General features: G+C 50.5%; 1 protein-coding gene across 8 annotated transcripts in view; it reads left to right on the forward strand.

Annotated features, from left to right (window-relative positions):
* The window catches only part of ABCC8 (ATP-binding cassette, sub-family C (CFTR/MRP), member 8), an 83,545-nt gene that overhangs the window by 33,957 nt on the left and 33,318 nt on the right, over positions 1–16,270 (forward strand). For 7 of the 8 annotated variants that reach the window (XM_012725564.1, XM_012725565.1, XM_012725558.1 and 4 more), the window contains 7 exons: positions 2,498–2,632; positions 2,907–3,069; positions 11,935–11,975; positions 13,073–13,218; positions 15,274–15,379; positions 15,534–15,650; positions 15,991–16,066. In XM_012725564.1, the coding sequence (XP_012581018.1) occupies positions 2,498–2,632; positions 2,907–3,069; positions 11,935–11,975; positions 13,073–13,218; positions 15,274–15,379; positions 15,534–15,650; positions 15,991–16,066 (784 nt within the window). The remainder of the gene's footprint in view (positions 1–2,497; positions 2,633–2,906; positions 3,070–11,934; positions 11,976–13,072; positions 13,219–15,273; positions 15,380–15,533; positions 15,651–15,990; positions 16,067–16,270) is intronic. The other variant, XM_012725561.1, reaches the window with a different exon arrangement.

Below are 16,270 nucleotides of genomic sequence, written 5' to 3' on the forward strand. Positions count from 1 at the left end.
CCCTTTGACCAGGTCAGAATTCTGTGTGGTGCCTGGCTGGTCACAGGTCACATGAGCCTGGTGACACTAATGAAATGAGCTCAGGAGCCCTGGTCCTTTGACCCCCAAGGGCTCAATCTGGCTTGTAATAATTATATTTTGTCACATATGCTTTTTAAAAATATATCTATATATAAAACTGCTCTATGGAGATATATTTAAGTGATTTAAAGTATAAAAGTCAGTGATTTTAGTGTATTCACATCCAGTTTTAGAAATCTGCATCATCCCAAAAAGAATCCATATCCATTGATAGCCTCTCCTCACCCACACATCCAGCCCAAGGCAACCACTAATTTACACAGGCTACCAAAAGTCTAATGCACCCTTCATTTCAGAAGAACAATGTGAGCTCACACATTTTGCTTACAATTTCAGAGGCTAACGCCCCTGAAATTTATAGACACTATGAGAAGGAATTTGGCCATTGTGGGACCCTGTTTCCTCATTCCCGTGGGCTTCAAAACCCAGAAAGTGCAGGAGGTCTCTTAGCTTGGGCCTCACAGCAAGCTGGTAGTAGCACCAGAACCAGGCATCTCCTTCCAGTGGTGCCCAAGGGGCAGACTCCCCTTTTTTTCTTTAAGGAGGGTCAGGCACCTATTTGAGTCAGGCACCTATTTGAATGAAGAATAGTGCCATACACTATTATAGGTTCTTGCCACATATGTTTATTTAACTTGCACAGCAGTCCTGTTAAGTAAGCATAAAAACCCCAATTTAAAAATGAAGAAGTTGGGACTCAGAAGAGTTTAAGTCACTTGTCCAAGATTACACAGCTGATAAGTGTTGCGCTGCGCTGCATTCAAACTCAAGGTGCTAGACCCCAGGAACTATGTTCTCTCTACCACTAGGCTAGATTGCTTTCCTCACATGTATAAATAAGAGATAAAATTGCCTCCTTACTCCTCACACTTGTTCTGTATGCTTAGAAGCCTTCATTTCTGGTCTGTTTGTCCATGGGATCCATTAGAAACTTGCAGAAGAGTGGATTGGACAGAAGATTTGGGGGAGCACAACCATGTGTGTGGAGCATTTGGAGAAGCCCAGTACAGCAGCAGCTGTGTCCCTGACTCCCGTTCCCCCAACTGCGAGCCCTGGGGGGGGGGCGGGTAGTAGGGGTACAAGCACTGACACCCAAATGCTGCTCTAGTGGTGACCCTGGAATGTTCTGGGAGCCTCCTTGGTGCCTGAATGTTGCCTCCGTATAAGGGCAGATAATGACGAGACTGGCTGCCAGGGATAATGTCCCAGGAGGGTGCTGGAAGAGGGCTTGGCAGAGGTAGAAGGTTCATCTCTTAATATGCTCTTCTGCCCATCCAGGCCAGCATTAAACAGCATTAAACAGCAGTTAATCACCAGGAGGCAGGTGATGAAGGGGTCACTTACCAGTCCCTGACAGTCTACTAATGCTAATGTCATCAACAGAAATTAGAGAGCCGCCCATCCACTCCTCTGTCCTTGAGGTGGTGCAAGGAGCTGTTTGTCAATTTGGTGTAGAGCTGAGAGAGTGCAGGGCCAACCCAGGAAGCCTTTTTTTCCCCCCAACTATAGAAGAAAGCACATCTGTTCCTCTAGAATAAGCCCTGAATTTAGAGGTGTCTGCTTTTGAAGGCAACTGGAAAAGCTGTCTTCTTGATGCTTTAGGCGCTGGCAAGAGTAACTTACTCTTCTCATAAATATTCAGAAGCAATCATTTACATAAATCTAGAAACAATGAATTCTCTTTTCAGAGAGTACTGGCTAACTTCACTAAAATGCTAAGATGCCAGGAGCATAAGAATGAAAAGTAGACTCTCGGAGCCTGGACCAGCGTTGTCTGGCACAGATGCGGCACTTTTTGTCCACATAATGCTTTTTTCCAATGAGAATGAAATGTCAGTCTTGATAGCCAGCAAACAGAACAAAAGATGGTCACATGCACTAACAACTCCCACTCTGAGACATCCATCTGGAAAACAGAGTGGCAGAGAGTTAAGATTTCAGTCATGGGCCCTCTCTGTGGCTCAGAGGATTAAAGTGCAGCACTATGAAGCTGCAACGCAAGTTCAATCCCCGGCCAGGGAGCTGACCCACACGGCACAGCAGATCTCTCCTGTCCCTCCTGCTGCTCCCCTCAGCAGTGTATTTCAGTCCATCTACCTGTTCTGCTCCCCACTCTGTCTCTGGTGAATCCTCTCACCTCCTGCACCTCTGGCCTGTACACCAGTTCTTCTATACATAAATAAATAAAATCTTTAAAAAAAATTTTTCAGTCACCTTGCAGATAAATGCAGCTTCCAGCCCAGAAACTGTATGCTAGCCCATCACACCCATCCCTCCTGAAATCTCTGTCCCTCCTCCCTGTCCACTGAGGCAACTTGGAAACCTGGACACCAAAGCAGTCTCACTCTAGGGGGCTAAAACCTCTTGGCAAGGCAGCTACCAAGTCAAAGGGACCCCAGCCCTGTATCCCCCTCAGATCATCGTGGGCGTGATCCTCCTGTACTACATCCTCGGAGTCAGTGCCTTAATCGGGGCGGCGGTCATCATTCTGCTGGCCCCTGTGCAGTACTTTGTGGCCACCAAGCTCTCCCAGGCGCAGCGGAGCACACTGGTGAGTATCTGCGGGAGTGGGCCTGCTCCTCTCCCCACCCAGCCCCCAGTGTCAGCCCGCTGTCTTCCCTCTCATGTTAGCAGGTGTCATTCATCTCCCAGATGCCACAAGACATGTCCCCCCCCCATATGTCCACGCTGTCCTTGACCTTGACCTTGTGTCCAGGTCTCAGTTGATTTGTCTGTGAAGTGGGGAGGAGGCATTGACTCAGTTCCTTCCTCCTGGCTGGGGTGGGGCCGAGGAAATCCTTGTCTGACTCAGTGACTCCTGGCAGGAATATTCCAATGAGAGGCTGAAGCAGACCAATGAGATGCTCCGGGGCATCAAGCTGCTCAAACTGTACGCCTGGGAGAACATTTTCTGCACGAGGGTGGAGATGACACGCAAGAAGGAAATGACCAGTCTTAGGGCCTTCGCTGTCTACACTTCCATCTCCAGTGAGTCAACTCCAATCAGCCACTCCTGGCTGTTGCTCCCTGTGTGCTAAGAGGTGTCAAGGCTTGGGTAGATTGGGTGGAGTCAGGGCAGAAGTAGGGAGGCTTTGGAATCATTGAATCCCAAAGAGTCTCAAACTATCTCTTGTAGCAGAGCCCTCAGAAATCACAGGGTTCTCCACTCATTTATCCAGCAGAAATGTACTGAGCACCTGCCATGCGCTGCCTCTCAAGTCAGTGATGAGAAAGCCAGGTGAGGTCTTTGATATGTTCTTGAGCTGACATGTTATTGAGAAGTAGCAGTAAATGAATAAGTGACAGTATGTTTCAAATTCTCCCAAGTGTGAGGACTTCTTTTCAAAAAGCCAAACCAAGCTACCCAGGGAAAGCTACAAGGAAGCTCCATCTACCCAGACATAAGAAAGAGGAAATTCCTCTTCAAAGAGTAGAAGTTCAAGCTTGAGGTCCTTGCAAGTGTAGGAACTGAGTTTACATTGTCCAAGTGGTTTGGGAATGCTGGATCCAGAAAATACACAGAGAAAGAAGACCAGAGCTCACAAAACTCCCATGTTCTCAGCAGACAAGTATATTAAGATCATTTTCCAGAGAACATGGGACCCCAGTGGCAAATACTCCTATTAAACAATGAGCTAATAATAAAACATCTGCCAGAGAAAAAGACACCACCAGGGTGAGAATCAGCAAAAGCAAAAAATAGGAGAATTAGGTCTTCAATACTTAGAGATAATAGCATAGTCTGAAAGAGAATAAAATAAGTATGTTAAAAATAGTGAAAGAGCTAAAGGCAGATGCCAAGCCCACGAGATAAAACAGGAAGGGGGGTGGGGAGACAGTCAAAGAACTTTTAGAAATTAAAATTTTAGTTACTGAAATGAATTCAGTCGATGATGGTCCCAGCCCAGAGGTGGGGCTGGTGGTGCTGTGGCCAGGTGTGCATCACAGGAGGTCCGGTGGCTCAGGGTCCCACCCCGTGGGGGTTGCTGCCTGAGAGCACAACTAGAGCGTAGGCTTTAGCAGCCAGCAGATCTCACACGGGTTCTCTGACTTGTCACCAAAGAGCCATTACTGCCAGAAGACTCCAGGGGAAACCTCCAGAGTAAAAAATATCTAAAAGGAAATAAGAAGCAACTCAGTGTGCAGGTTGAGTAAATAAGCAAAGCCAAAGAGAGAATTTGTGAATTAAAAGATCTGTGGGAGGTACGAGGACTGTGGCAAGGAGAGGTAAATGGAAAATGTTTTCTGGAAGATGAGAGACCCATTGGGTCCAAGAGGACATCAGAGGTTAAGAGCAAGTCTCAGGCTAGATCCTCCCGAGTCTCTTACTCCCAGCCCTATACTATTTTCCACAAAGAGCTGGGCACCCATGGGGGAAGTGGAGGGAAGACTTGGGACACCGGGGAGCACCATTCTTAGGCTATTTCCTCCGAGTAGAAGAGAAGCAACGAGATTGGGCTCTGATGGGAGTAGAAAACAGAAAGAATAGAGAGTGGGAGAGCTGGACACTACTGCCACTCCCCTGGCTGAGACAGGTGGAGCCAGGAGACTCAGACCGGTGGGGGTGTCAGCTGTAGGGGTGTAAGGGAGGGCATACTGGCTGGGTCTCCCCAGTAGCCTCATGGGGATCACTGAGCTAACAGTAGATAAAAATCCTCAATGGAGGGTTCATGGAGAAGGGGTTGGGGGACTCAGGTCATTAATATGTCCTGTCCTGGTGCTCCCTCTTCTGAGCGAGGGTTCTGGTAAGACTGGAGGACCATCCTCCAACCTGGAGGGTGCATGGGGCAGGGCTCGCACTGAGCACCCAGGTGCCCTGCCTGCCTGTGTTCAGCCAGCCCAGGATGTCCTGTGCCTCGGGTGGGAACGCTGGCCCTCACCAGCAGTGGCCAGGCCGTATAGCATCTACAGCACCACCGTGACCTCTTTCTGCGCTGCTCTGCAAGATCTGCTTTTCTCAGAGTGGCAGGCAGCCGTTGCTTCCTGAGCTCCTCATGTGAGGTACTGGTCTCCCCTTTTACCCTCATCCCTGACCCTGTAGGGCTCATGGCCTCGAATAACCTGGGGCTGAACACAGCACAGGACCATGAACATCCATCAGGAAGCTGGGGGGAAACTTCTGGGGAGCTAGAGAAACCAAGTCTACAGCCCTGGGCCCTCTCTGTCTGCCCCGGGGACTAGTTGTGTTAACAGTAACCCCACACAGTGTATAGCTCCCCAAGTCACAGACACCTGGTTTCCAGACAGCCCATCAGTGAGAACAGCTGCTAAGATGAGGGCAGGTTCCCCCTGCAGACAAGTAATATCTCCCAGCAACAACATGGCTAGGTGGGGTGGGGCAGGCTCACTGTCCCTGCAATGGGACAGAGAAAGGAAAACGGCAAGGGAATTGAAGGCACAGGGTCCCCAAGATTTGGGGCAGCAGGACAGCAGCCTCGGGATATGTAGATGAGGGTAGGTGGCAGCTGCATTGCTTCTAGGAGACATGCGTTTCCTGCATTCCAAACTGCAGCCTGGGACGCATTTTCCTAAGTGAGCAGCCTCCTAAGGGGCCCTGGTTCTCAGGCTGGTGCATGAAGCCTCACTCACCAGGGCCAGCCGGCAGAAGACAAGCCATGGCCTGTGAAGGTTCTAGACCAGGAGGACCTGGGAAAGGAGACTCCTACTGTGAAGAGTTGAGATAACTCTGGAAGGAGCAAGGAACTTTGAGCCCCTGGGATCTGTCCAGGGCACCTTACTTGTCCAGGGCTCAGTCCCCTAGAAGGATAAACAGAGTAGCCCGGGTGTCTCCAGAAGAAGGCAGTGGGCAGGGAGAGGGAAGGCCCCCCCAGCAGAGATTTAAAGTCACATGCTTGGTCAGTGTTTGCACTCCTAGGATGGGGTTCTGTGTCAGCGGCAGTGGGAGGGAAGAGACGGGCCTGCTGTAGGGAGGAGGCACCCTCAGGCTGCTGCTGTATACTTTGAGTGCACCTTGCATTTACCTCCTCCTCCCAGACTTCCTGCCTTCTGTTCTGTCCCCAGGGATCAGGATACAGTTCATTAGGCTTGAGGTAATGGGGCAGCTTTCATTCTCGTCCTGGCGCCAGCGTGGGGTCCTAGAGTTTCCTGATGGGCCCATCCTGGGGTTGCCTGCTGGGCTTTCAGCTGCTCAGCGTGCACCAGGCAGGCAGGTTGCAGCAGACCGTGTTACCCTGGTACACTATCTCCTCTCTGCTGACAGCCTCCTTGAGAGTGCTGTGTGGAGCCCTGAGCTGGTGCAGGGCAGGGCAGGGCAGGGTGTTGAAAGGAAATAGATACAGTTTCCCCACCATCAAAACCCAGAACCAAAGAATGAATTAGTGACTATTGAATAAACCACCTCTGTGTGCCTGGCCCTGTGCTAAGCACTGGGAAAGATTCCAGATAGAATCAAACGCGCTCCCCATTCTCAAGCAGTTTATACTCTGCTGAGAAGTGAGAACCAACGTCCATAGTATAGGAAACACTAAACTCTGTGGACCTGCTCTGTGCTGGCTGCTCTCTGCAGGCCCAACACTTCGTCCTTGTAACAACTCTGAGTCTTAGCTCTGTTAGGTCCTTGTGCAGCAGAGCAGACCAAGGCCCTATGAGGTGTAAAGCCTCTGAAGTTCTGAGCCAATAAATGGCAGAGACCAGAGAAGAAGGAAGCCCAGGTGGGCTAAGAGCTCACCGAGCTTCTAGCAAGAGGAGACGCGGGCTGAATTCCAGGAAGTAGGAGAGGAAACAGGAGCTGTGTATCCCCTAGAGATCAGCTCAGTCCCAACCTTACAGAAGTAGCATCAGTCTAAGTGTCCTGCCTGGCCATGTATTTGAGGACAAGCCTTGCACAGGTGTAAAGGTAGCCTAGGTCCTGCCAGTCCCCCCACCCAGGTGCTGCCCGTTGGTTCTGTCCTTTCTGTGCATCCATTCCAGAGCCTTCTGTGTGTGCCAGACTCTACCGAAGACCTGGGCTTCCAAGAGGTGGCAGGCCTGGGGCTCACTCTCATAGCCTGGTGGGAGCCTCTTCGTGAGATGTAGCTGTGCCGAGGTTAGACTCGTGGGGTCAACTCCAAATGCCCTGCTTTCTGTTTTGTGGTCTTCACTTCAAAGGCTCAGCCACCTTTCTTTCTTTCATGCATTAATTTATCACCTATTTACTGGGCACCTACTATGTGCCAGGCCCTGCACTAGGCATGGGGGATGTAGACATTAGAAAGTATTTCCCTGACCACAGGTTGCCCACAGCCCAGCAGGGAAGACCCACATGTAACTATGTCATGAGTGACAGGAGCAGAAAGGGTGTCCTAAACCCCAGTAAGAGTTGTACCCAACCTGTTTGAAGGGTGGTGGGTGTTAGAGGTGAAGCCTGTGGCAAGGGTCTGACAGGTGGCATGCGCTGGCTGATGATGGGGCAGACAAGCCAGGCACAAAGGCCCGGGTGTGAGAAGGATGGTGATGTGCTCAAGACTGGAGCATAGTTTGGTGACCAGATCACAGGCACCTTTCATGCTGTGCACAGGCCCTTGGGTGCTCTTCTGAGGCAGGGGAGCCGTTGAAGGAGTTTAAATTAAGCAAAGAGGTGTTTGCTGTGTCTTCCAGTGTCCTTTTCCCATTTGGATCTGAGCCAGTCAGATGGGCTTTCCTTGGATGCATGTGACTGGCCTCATATCATGTCCTGAAAAACAAAACTAAACCCCAAAACCCAGCTCTATCATGGATGGAGGAGGGGGGCAAGCCAGATGGTGTTGGCGAACCCCATTCATGGGCCACCCAGCACCTTCTTGCTCCACAATCCAGGACTGACTTTTCTTTACAGATCTTTAGATTCTTTCCTCCTGGGTGGGAGGCTGGACTCAGAACAGCCAGTGTTGGGGGTCAAGGTGACCTATAGATGAGGTCGCCCATCCTCTAGTTTCTTTTAACTTCTTCAGTATCAGTCCTTTCTTCCGCCAGCTGGTGCAGCACCGTAGTTGCTAAGGCATAGCCTGGCCTTTTGGGGCAGGGAAGTGGCTGAGGGAGAACAGGGGGGGTTCAGCAATTCAAGCAGGAAAAAATGAGAGTGGAGCTCCTGCTGCGCCCTCCCTGCCAGGGGTGGGCACACCATTAGCCCGCTTTGCTTATTCCTCTGCTGCCTTTGGATTGACCACCGGACTGAATGGGAAATAGCCCTGTGCCCTTCAAAATCCATTTTAACTCCTGCAGATGAGCCTGCAATTAGAGCCAGGATATGAGCCTCAGCCCTTCTCCTGGCCCTTCGGGGCACAAAGCTGAAGTTAAGCAGAGCACAAAGTGTTGGCTAGGCCTCCCTGAAATCAAGACTTTGGAATATTTATCAATGCCTTGGAAATGAAAAGTTTCTGGTATTTTGGTGCTGGGCTGGCACCCACCAGGCCAGCAGCATTCCCTGGCAAAGCAGGATCTGAGTTCTGCTTTGGACTCGGTTGATATGTTGTTTGTTTGAGGGTTTGCGGGGGACCGTCGGGGGAAGGTTATGAAAAAATAATTTTTGAATGAATAACTCAAAGGCTGTGGGGCACTAAAGAGCCTGGAGCTCTCTCTCATAGACTGGCGGGAGCCCTTTCGTGAGCCGTAGCTGTGCCGAGGCCAGCCTACCCCATTGCAGCGAGGCCTCCACCTCCCGCAGATGGCCTTTCAGGCCTCCCTCTGCAGCTACCTTTTCAGAAGGGCACCACTCTCATGCACCAGTTTGTAATTGTCTGCCTTCCCTAGTGTTACTTAACAGTATTTCTTGCTCCCTAACATTCAGTGTGTGAGCACTGTCACGTTCTACTTTTTTTTCCCCTAGATGAAACCAAAGTGAGTCAGCCCACCCCTTGCCAAAGTTGGAGAGAAATCTATTCTTGGTCACACTTCCCACCTCTCCACCACCTTGAACGTCCTAGGGGCCTGATGTGGTTCAGGAAAATGGGGGCCTCAAGTCTTTGACCCACGTAGCTGGGGTGCTTGGGTGTCCTCCGTCTCCACCCCAATTTGACTAGGGCAGAGGAATATCGGCTGAGTTCAGAGAGGGGCCAGACCTGTAGCACTCCCAGGCCTCCTCTCTGATGCTGACACCCCCACACCCAGACATCTTTACCCCAAGATCCAGAGGGTGATCTTCAGGGATGCCCTTAGAACTACACACAATGGGGCCCTCCCTGGTGGCACAATGGGTAAGGACACAGCACTGCAAGCAAGTCGCAGCCGCTTCGGTGTGAGTTCGATCCCCAGCTGGGGAGTGATCCACATGGCACGGCAGACCTCTCCTGGCCCACCTGCTGCTCCCCCTCAGCAGTGTACTTTGTCTGTCTGCCTATTCTGCAGACCTGTTCTCTGGTAAATCCTCTCACTGCCCCTGCACCTCTGGCTTGTACCCCATTTCTGTATGCAGAAATAAATAAATCTTTAAAGAGAAAATTAAGCTTTAAAAAAAAAAAAACTACACACAATGTATTTTGACTTTCCAACCCACTCACCCCCCCCAAAGGGGACTCAAAGCTCTTCCACCCTCACCCCCCCCACCTGCACAAAGGCTGTCCTTCTAGCACAAGATGAGGAAATGAAAAATTATATTTTCATGCTTTAATATCTCTGTACAACAGCCAGAACAGGGTAGAAATTAATTATAAGCATGCTCTATGTTGCTGCATCAGCTTTGGAATGCTCATTTTTTAATTTATTTATAGCCTGTCTCATTCCTCAAAAGAGTGCAGGCAGCACAAAAATAAGGACAATAAAGCAGGAAAAAAAATGCAACTTTAAAAAATCAAACCAGCGAGAACATCCAGTTGAACACAGTGTCAGTGATCACACGTTTTGGGGGCATCATCTCCCCAGAGTTGACGTGCCACATTTACTAAAACTGTCTCTTTTGTTCAGTGTTTCCAGTTTATTTCGTTTCGGTGGCTTATTGCTGTGGTTGTGGTTTTGTTTTGCTGCGACAGATCGTGCTGCAGCTAACACCATTTTGCTCAGGGCTTTGTGCTGCTCTTGAGTGATTATTCAAGAGAAATTCCCAGGAGAGGGATTACAGTATCTGAAGGTCTGAACTACTATGTGACCCCAGCTCCAAAGCACAAGATTGCTTTCCGAGAGAGTATGGACCAATTTACACTCTAACTCCTAGCAGATTCCTTAGCTGGGACTTGAGCCCCCCAGTTTGAGGGAGGGGTCTTCATTGCTTTCTCTGATTTGAACCCAAGTCTGGTAATTGATGGAGGTGGGCAAGTAATGAACTGAAGGAAAGACTCGGTCCTGAGGGAGCCACCTGCAATAACTTGCCCTGGAGGGGTTGGGGGGAACCCTGGTAATTAGAATCATGTGGCTATTGGCTGTGTCCCAGATATTGGCTCTTTATCCTGTAGGAAAAACAACAGTGTTTATACTGGTCCCTGCCAAATACTCTAAGGCATCGTGGTGGGTACCTGGAGGTTATGTTGTCATCATCACTTCGTGATGTTGCTGGATAAAGCACCATTGTGTATGACAACGGTGTTGATGGGAAGCCTTACGGTCAGAGATTAACAGCACACCAAGGGTTCCAGCAGTAACTCCTGGAAGACCAAGAGTTCTCCGATGGCATGGGTCATGTCTCCTCCATCGGACTAGGAATTCCCAAAGGGGACATGTTCCCTGTCTCCCCATCGAATGGGAACAGGTCCTCTCAGACTGGGAGCCCCTTGAGGGCAGAGACCATGTTCTCCCACCTGTTTGGGGGTCCACATCTACGTACACTCAGGATGTATTCACTGGCACAGAATTCTTGGAGTAATGGCCAATCAGCTTCTTGAAGTGGCGTCGACCACTGGAACTTCATTGTTGAAGACGTTATTTGCCATTCATTAGACAAGGCCACATGGTAGACTGGTCTCCGGCTCCCAGTTCTCTCTGCTTCAATTTGGCCAGTTAGAGAGTCAGACTTTTACTAGACTGGTCTGGAAGAGGTTGCTGGCAGGCAGGAACATGAGCTGGGAAGGTGGCAGCCAGGATGGCCCCTGCTTGCTCTGGAAGGGCTGTTGTTTCTGGGAGAGCACAGTGCCGGGGTCACGGCTCTCTCAGGCATCCTCGTCACTTGGGTTGGAAAGCAGCGATCTCAGCATCGGGGCCAAGTTCGTGGCTCATGTGGTGTGATATTCAGGCAAAATGGAGGGTTCACAGGGAGACTGTTCCTTCGTTATCTTTTCCCACCTTGGAGAGAGCCAAGTTGTGTGAGGACGTACAAGTTTATAAAATCAGTGGAAATGCAGGCACAGGGAAGGTAAATGACTGTCTAAGGCTATACAGCTTGTGAGTAATAGGGGCTGTACCACCTGACTCTAGTCCCACTCTTTGCCCCCTGGGATCCCTGTGAAGGGTCGAGGGGCAACACTGGAAGGAGGGGATCTCTTACAAGTCAGCACCCACCTCTAGCCTGGTTGTGGCCCTCAGCTTTAGTGATGAGGGAGACCTATTTTAAATTGCCTTAATTTAACAGTGTGAATGAGTTTGAAATCTTCTCCAAGAGCCATGGAAGACTGGGAAGTTTCCTCATCTCACAGTTGCAGATCTCACAGTTGATCACAGCCAGCCAACTCTGCAATTCCGCCTCCACCACTTTCTCAGGGGGTTCTGCACACTGCTCACAGGGGTCCAAATAAGAGCATGGCTGCCTTTTATTAAACATTTAAGACTTGGAAACAAGAGTCCCAAGGGAAGCAGGGAGCCAGAGCTGCCACCAGGCTGGTGTTCTGTGTCTACCTCACCCACTCCGCCCCGTAGACTAGGAGAGGACGCCACTGGTTGTGCTGCCTCCAACCAACACAGTGACTTCGGGGGCAGCTGTCTGTTCCCGCCACTAAACTTGTGCTTCCTCCGCAGTTTTCATGAACACGGCCATCCCCATTGCAGCAGTCCTCATCGTAAGTGGGGCCTTTCTTTATCTCCGGGTGGGGTGCTGGGGAGGGTGTCTGAAGTGAAGAGCTCCTGGGTTTAGCCATTCTGCTCAGGACCTTCAGAGGCAGCTCAGCAGCAAGGCTGAAAATAGAGAAAGGGGTTCAAAGTCTCGATAGGGAGCCTGTCCCTCCCTCACTCCAGGCCGGCAGGGCCTCTGCCTCCCAGGCTGGAAAACCTCAGGTTTAGTCTTTAGAAAAAATTAAGTTTCCTTTTCAATATAACTACCAAACCTTTTCATTATAAATGCAAAAAAAAAAGTGTTTATTCTACAAATGTTGGGAAATTCAGAAGGGAAAGTTCAAGGAGAATTTAAATCACCCATAATCCACTGGCAACATCTTTTATGCATTTCTTTCCAGTCTTTTTTAAGGCGCATGATATGACATTTTTACAAAAATAGGATTGGACTGCGTGTGCAGTTTTGTAACGTGCTTTTCAACATTTAAGAGTCTGGCCACAAGGTCATTAAAAATTACAATGGTGGTTTTCCTAAAGCCATTTTTACTGAGGCTGTGTGTGTAACTCAGGGCACAGCAAGCAGGTCCCCCTTGAGAGAGGCCTAGACCCCTCCAGCCTACAGCCCACTCGGGGCTCCTCTCCTCGGCTTCTGTGATGGCCGCAGTTCTTTAAAAAGATGCATTTATTTCCCCTGGGACTAGCGTCCCTGCACTGTGGTGAGTTCATAGCCTCCAAGCAGGCTTGGGAATTCACTTCATTTCCGACATGATTTATTGGGCTGGTTCTTGGCCTGCCTCTTGGAGAACTCTGGGTCACTGCGCCGGGCAGGTAGTGGCTCTGAGGGGCGGTTTTGGGATGACCATGTTCACATTTCCCAGGCTGAGGCTGCCATCTGAGGCGCCAGACCAGCGTGAGGGCTTCTCCCGGGGCATTCCCGGTCAGGACGGGGTGGGAAAGTAGGGAGCTGCCCGTGTTCTAGCTGGGAAGTCTGAATTTACTGGAGACATTTCCATGAGATGACTGTGAGGATAAAGAGGGTGTCTCCCTGAAAGGTTCCCTTGGGCCCCCTGTTCCAGTCCTCTTGTTTCCTCCCCTTTGTCCACAGACCTTCGTGGGCCACGTCAGCTTCTTCAAAGGAACTGACTTCTCGCCCTCTGTGGCCTTTGCCTCCCTTTCCCTCTTCCACATCCTGGTCACACCACTGTTCCTGCTGTCCAGTGTGGTCCGGTCGACAGTGAAAGCTCTAGTCAGGTGAGAGAAGGATCTGTGAGGGGAGTTGGGGAGGGGAGCAGATCATCCCCTGGCTTGCTCTGCTGCTGCTGCTGCTGTGGGGCCATGGTGGTTTGGCCCAGGACACACCTCCCCATTCTTCTGGGCCTCGCTGAAGCTGGTAGTGATTGCTCAGAGGAACACAGGCCATATGTGCCATCCCTCCATACCATCCCTGAGAAAGGACTAGCCAAATGCTTCCATACTTCCAAGGAGAGGGATGTCAAAGTCATCTCCAAGATAACTTTGCAAAAAGATTTGGCGTAGCCCAAATTGGCAGACTCTCATAAATTCTGCCCATTGGTCTAATCTCACCCTTCAGAACCACTCACTGTGAGCACTATCCTCACCCCAGCTGACAGCCCCTCAGATTTCAGAAGGTAGCCACTGAATCTTCATCTTCCACAGGCTGAATATCTCCTGTTCTTACCACGGGTCCCAGAGCCTCGTGACCCCGGTCGGTGAAGCAGATTCCCCCAAATGCCTGCATGTCCCATCCCCAGTTGGTCCACAGGTCTGGGGCCCTTGCCTCCCCCAGGCTCTCACTCAGGGGAAATGACTCTACCATCCTCCCGGAGGCACCTCCTTCCCAGGAAGGAAAACCTGATGGTAGCAGACTGAGGCTGGAAAATGCCTTAGCTGGAGTGGGGCATCTGCTTGGACTTCTGAACGCTCCTTTGAAGCAAGGAGCTGCCCTGCCTCTGGGGAGAGCTTCTGAACCGAAGCCCCTCCAACCTTAAGGAAAACAGCATCCCTGTCTCATGAGGTCCTAGGCAACCTTCAGGAAGGAGTAGCTGTCTGAATAAAATAGCTGATGGAAGGAGAAAATCATACAAGGAAGCTCTGGCAGGGTTTCAAGGATGGAAGGGACATAATTATGACCAAAGGAGAATTTGAGTAGAAAGTAGCCGGTGGGAAATTAGTTAGCTCCCATTTCTGGGGTCAGTTGGGTTGTTTCAGTTATATTGGCCAAGTCATAGTGACTTTTAAGAACCACTTTCTCCTCAATACCACCTCAGCCCCAGCCCCACCTCAGTCCTATGATTCTGTGTAGAAACCACAGATTCAAGGATGCTACACTCGGGAATCCCTTGCCTTATTCAGAGACGTTCCCATTTGCAAACATACCTAAATTTACTGATAGGAGGGTAGCTGAGGCCGTTTTAGAGAGGCAGATCAGATTCTGGGCCCAAAGATGGGAGTAAGACAAGATTGAATGTTTACCCTGAGGTCAGCTCCACCCTTCCCAGCCCAGCCACAGACCACAGACTATTGAGAGAGTGCTGGGGCTGGGACTGAGAGGGAAAGTGTGTGTGTGTGTGTGTGTGTGTGTGTGTGTGTGTGTGTGTGTGTGTGTGTGTGTGTGTTGGGGGGTCGAGGGGAGGATGTTGTCTGAGGAGGTTGGAAGTCTGCTTCTGGTGGGGGAGGGGAGAGTGATACACAGAATAAAGCTTCTACACCTCCTCTGGGGGGGTGAAGAGGCTGGGAAAGAGATAATAGATTTCTCTGTAAACTGGACATGCAATTCCCTCACACCTCCCCTAGAAGAATGATATAGTCAGGATTAAATGATATGTCTATAAAAGCATTTAATACAGTGCCTGGCATATAGTAATAATAATACATGCTCAAAAATAAATACTAGCTATTGTTAATAATGTAATTAATCCAAATCTTAACTAATCTTAACACTAAACAACTTGCTCTCTAACAGTAACTGATGCAACTCAACATCACTTAATGTTAACACTGGTTAGTCTGGGTCAACGTCAACGTTCAGTTGCCTGCAGCTAGCCTAATCCAGACTCTAACTTGCTCCAGCTGATGAGTTATTCCCCGATGAACCCTGGTAATATCAGGGTTGCTTCCCCCATACAGGAAGCCCTCTGTTGTCCCCTTCCAATGTAAGCTTTGAGAGGGCTGCATCTTGGGACGTCAGGACCTTCTCAGAGCTGTTGTCTCAGGCCTCACCTCCACCCTCTCCCCTCCCCTCTGCCCCTGGCAGGGGTGAGGGGTATCTCTGTGCTTCCTCCGCAGCGTGCAAAAGTTGAGCGAATTCCTGTCCAGTGCAGAGATCCGAGAAGAGCAGTGTGCACCTCGGGAGCCTGTACCCCAGGGCCAAGCCAGCAAGTACCAGGCTGTGGTAAGTGCTCAGGCCAACCGCAGCATTTTTCTCTAATGCCTACAACTTAGACCCTGTTGTGGCCTGCCTCAGTCTTTCCTCACAGGAAGCGGGGCTCCCTTCCCTGCACAGCTCCCAGCCCCCTGGGCCCTCATCTCCTTCTAACTGTCCCTAGCCCCTTAAGGTTGTGAACCGAAAGCATCCTGCCCGGGAAGATTGTCAGGGCCTCATGGGCCCCCTGCTGAGTCTGGCCCCCAGTGCAGATGGGGATCCTGACAACTGCTGTGTTCAGGTGAGTCCTCAACCCCACACCCCATACTTGGCCACCGACTGCAGGAGGGACCTCTGCACCTCAAGAGCCAGGGCCCCGTGCACTAAGTCCTCTGTCTGAGAGGCCGTGAGGCCTCCTGCCTGCCCGTACTGTCTTGAGACCAGGGGCCGTGCCTCTCTCTTCACAAGTTAGAGGCACTGTCTTCTCTCCTGAATGGGTTGCCAGGAGAGTCATTTTCCAACTGCCATGCCCTGGAAATGTATATAGATTTTGGCTTTTATGGGGAACTAGAAGCAAGAGATTATTCATACTGAGAACCTGTTTCTATCCTCTTCTGGGCTGTGGGGTGTCACCAATGAAGATCATTGGAGGCTTCTTCACATGGACCCCTGATGGAATCCCCACACTGTCCAACATCACCATTCATATCCCCCGAGGTACGGTTCAGCTCAATCCCCACCATGCTCTGGGGGTTGTCCCCTTAAAGTCTGGAGTGCCCCCTCCCCATGCCCTACCCTGGGGGTGCTGTGGGTAGGAACACTAGAGAGGGAGTGGGCTTCATCCAGGAGGTCTCCCTGTGTTAGGGCGGGTCTCAGCAGCAAGGAAAGGCAAGACAGCAGGGCCTTAACATCGAGCTATTT

The sequence above is a fragment of the Condylura cristata genome, unplaced genomic scaffold (genome assembly GCF_000260355.1).
Source record: "Condylura cristata isolate star-nosed mole 26May11 unplaced genomic scaffold, ConCri1.0 scaffold00015, whole genome shotgun sequence".
Taxonomy (NCBI): Eukaryota; Metazoa; Chordata; class Mammalia; order Eulipotyphla; family Talpidae; genus Condylura; species Condylura cristata.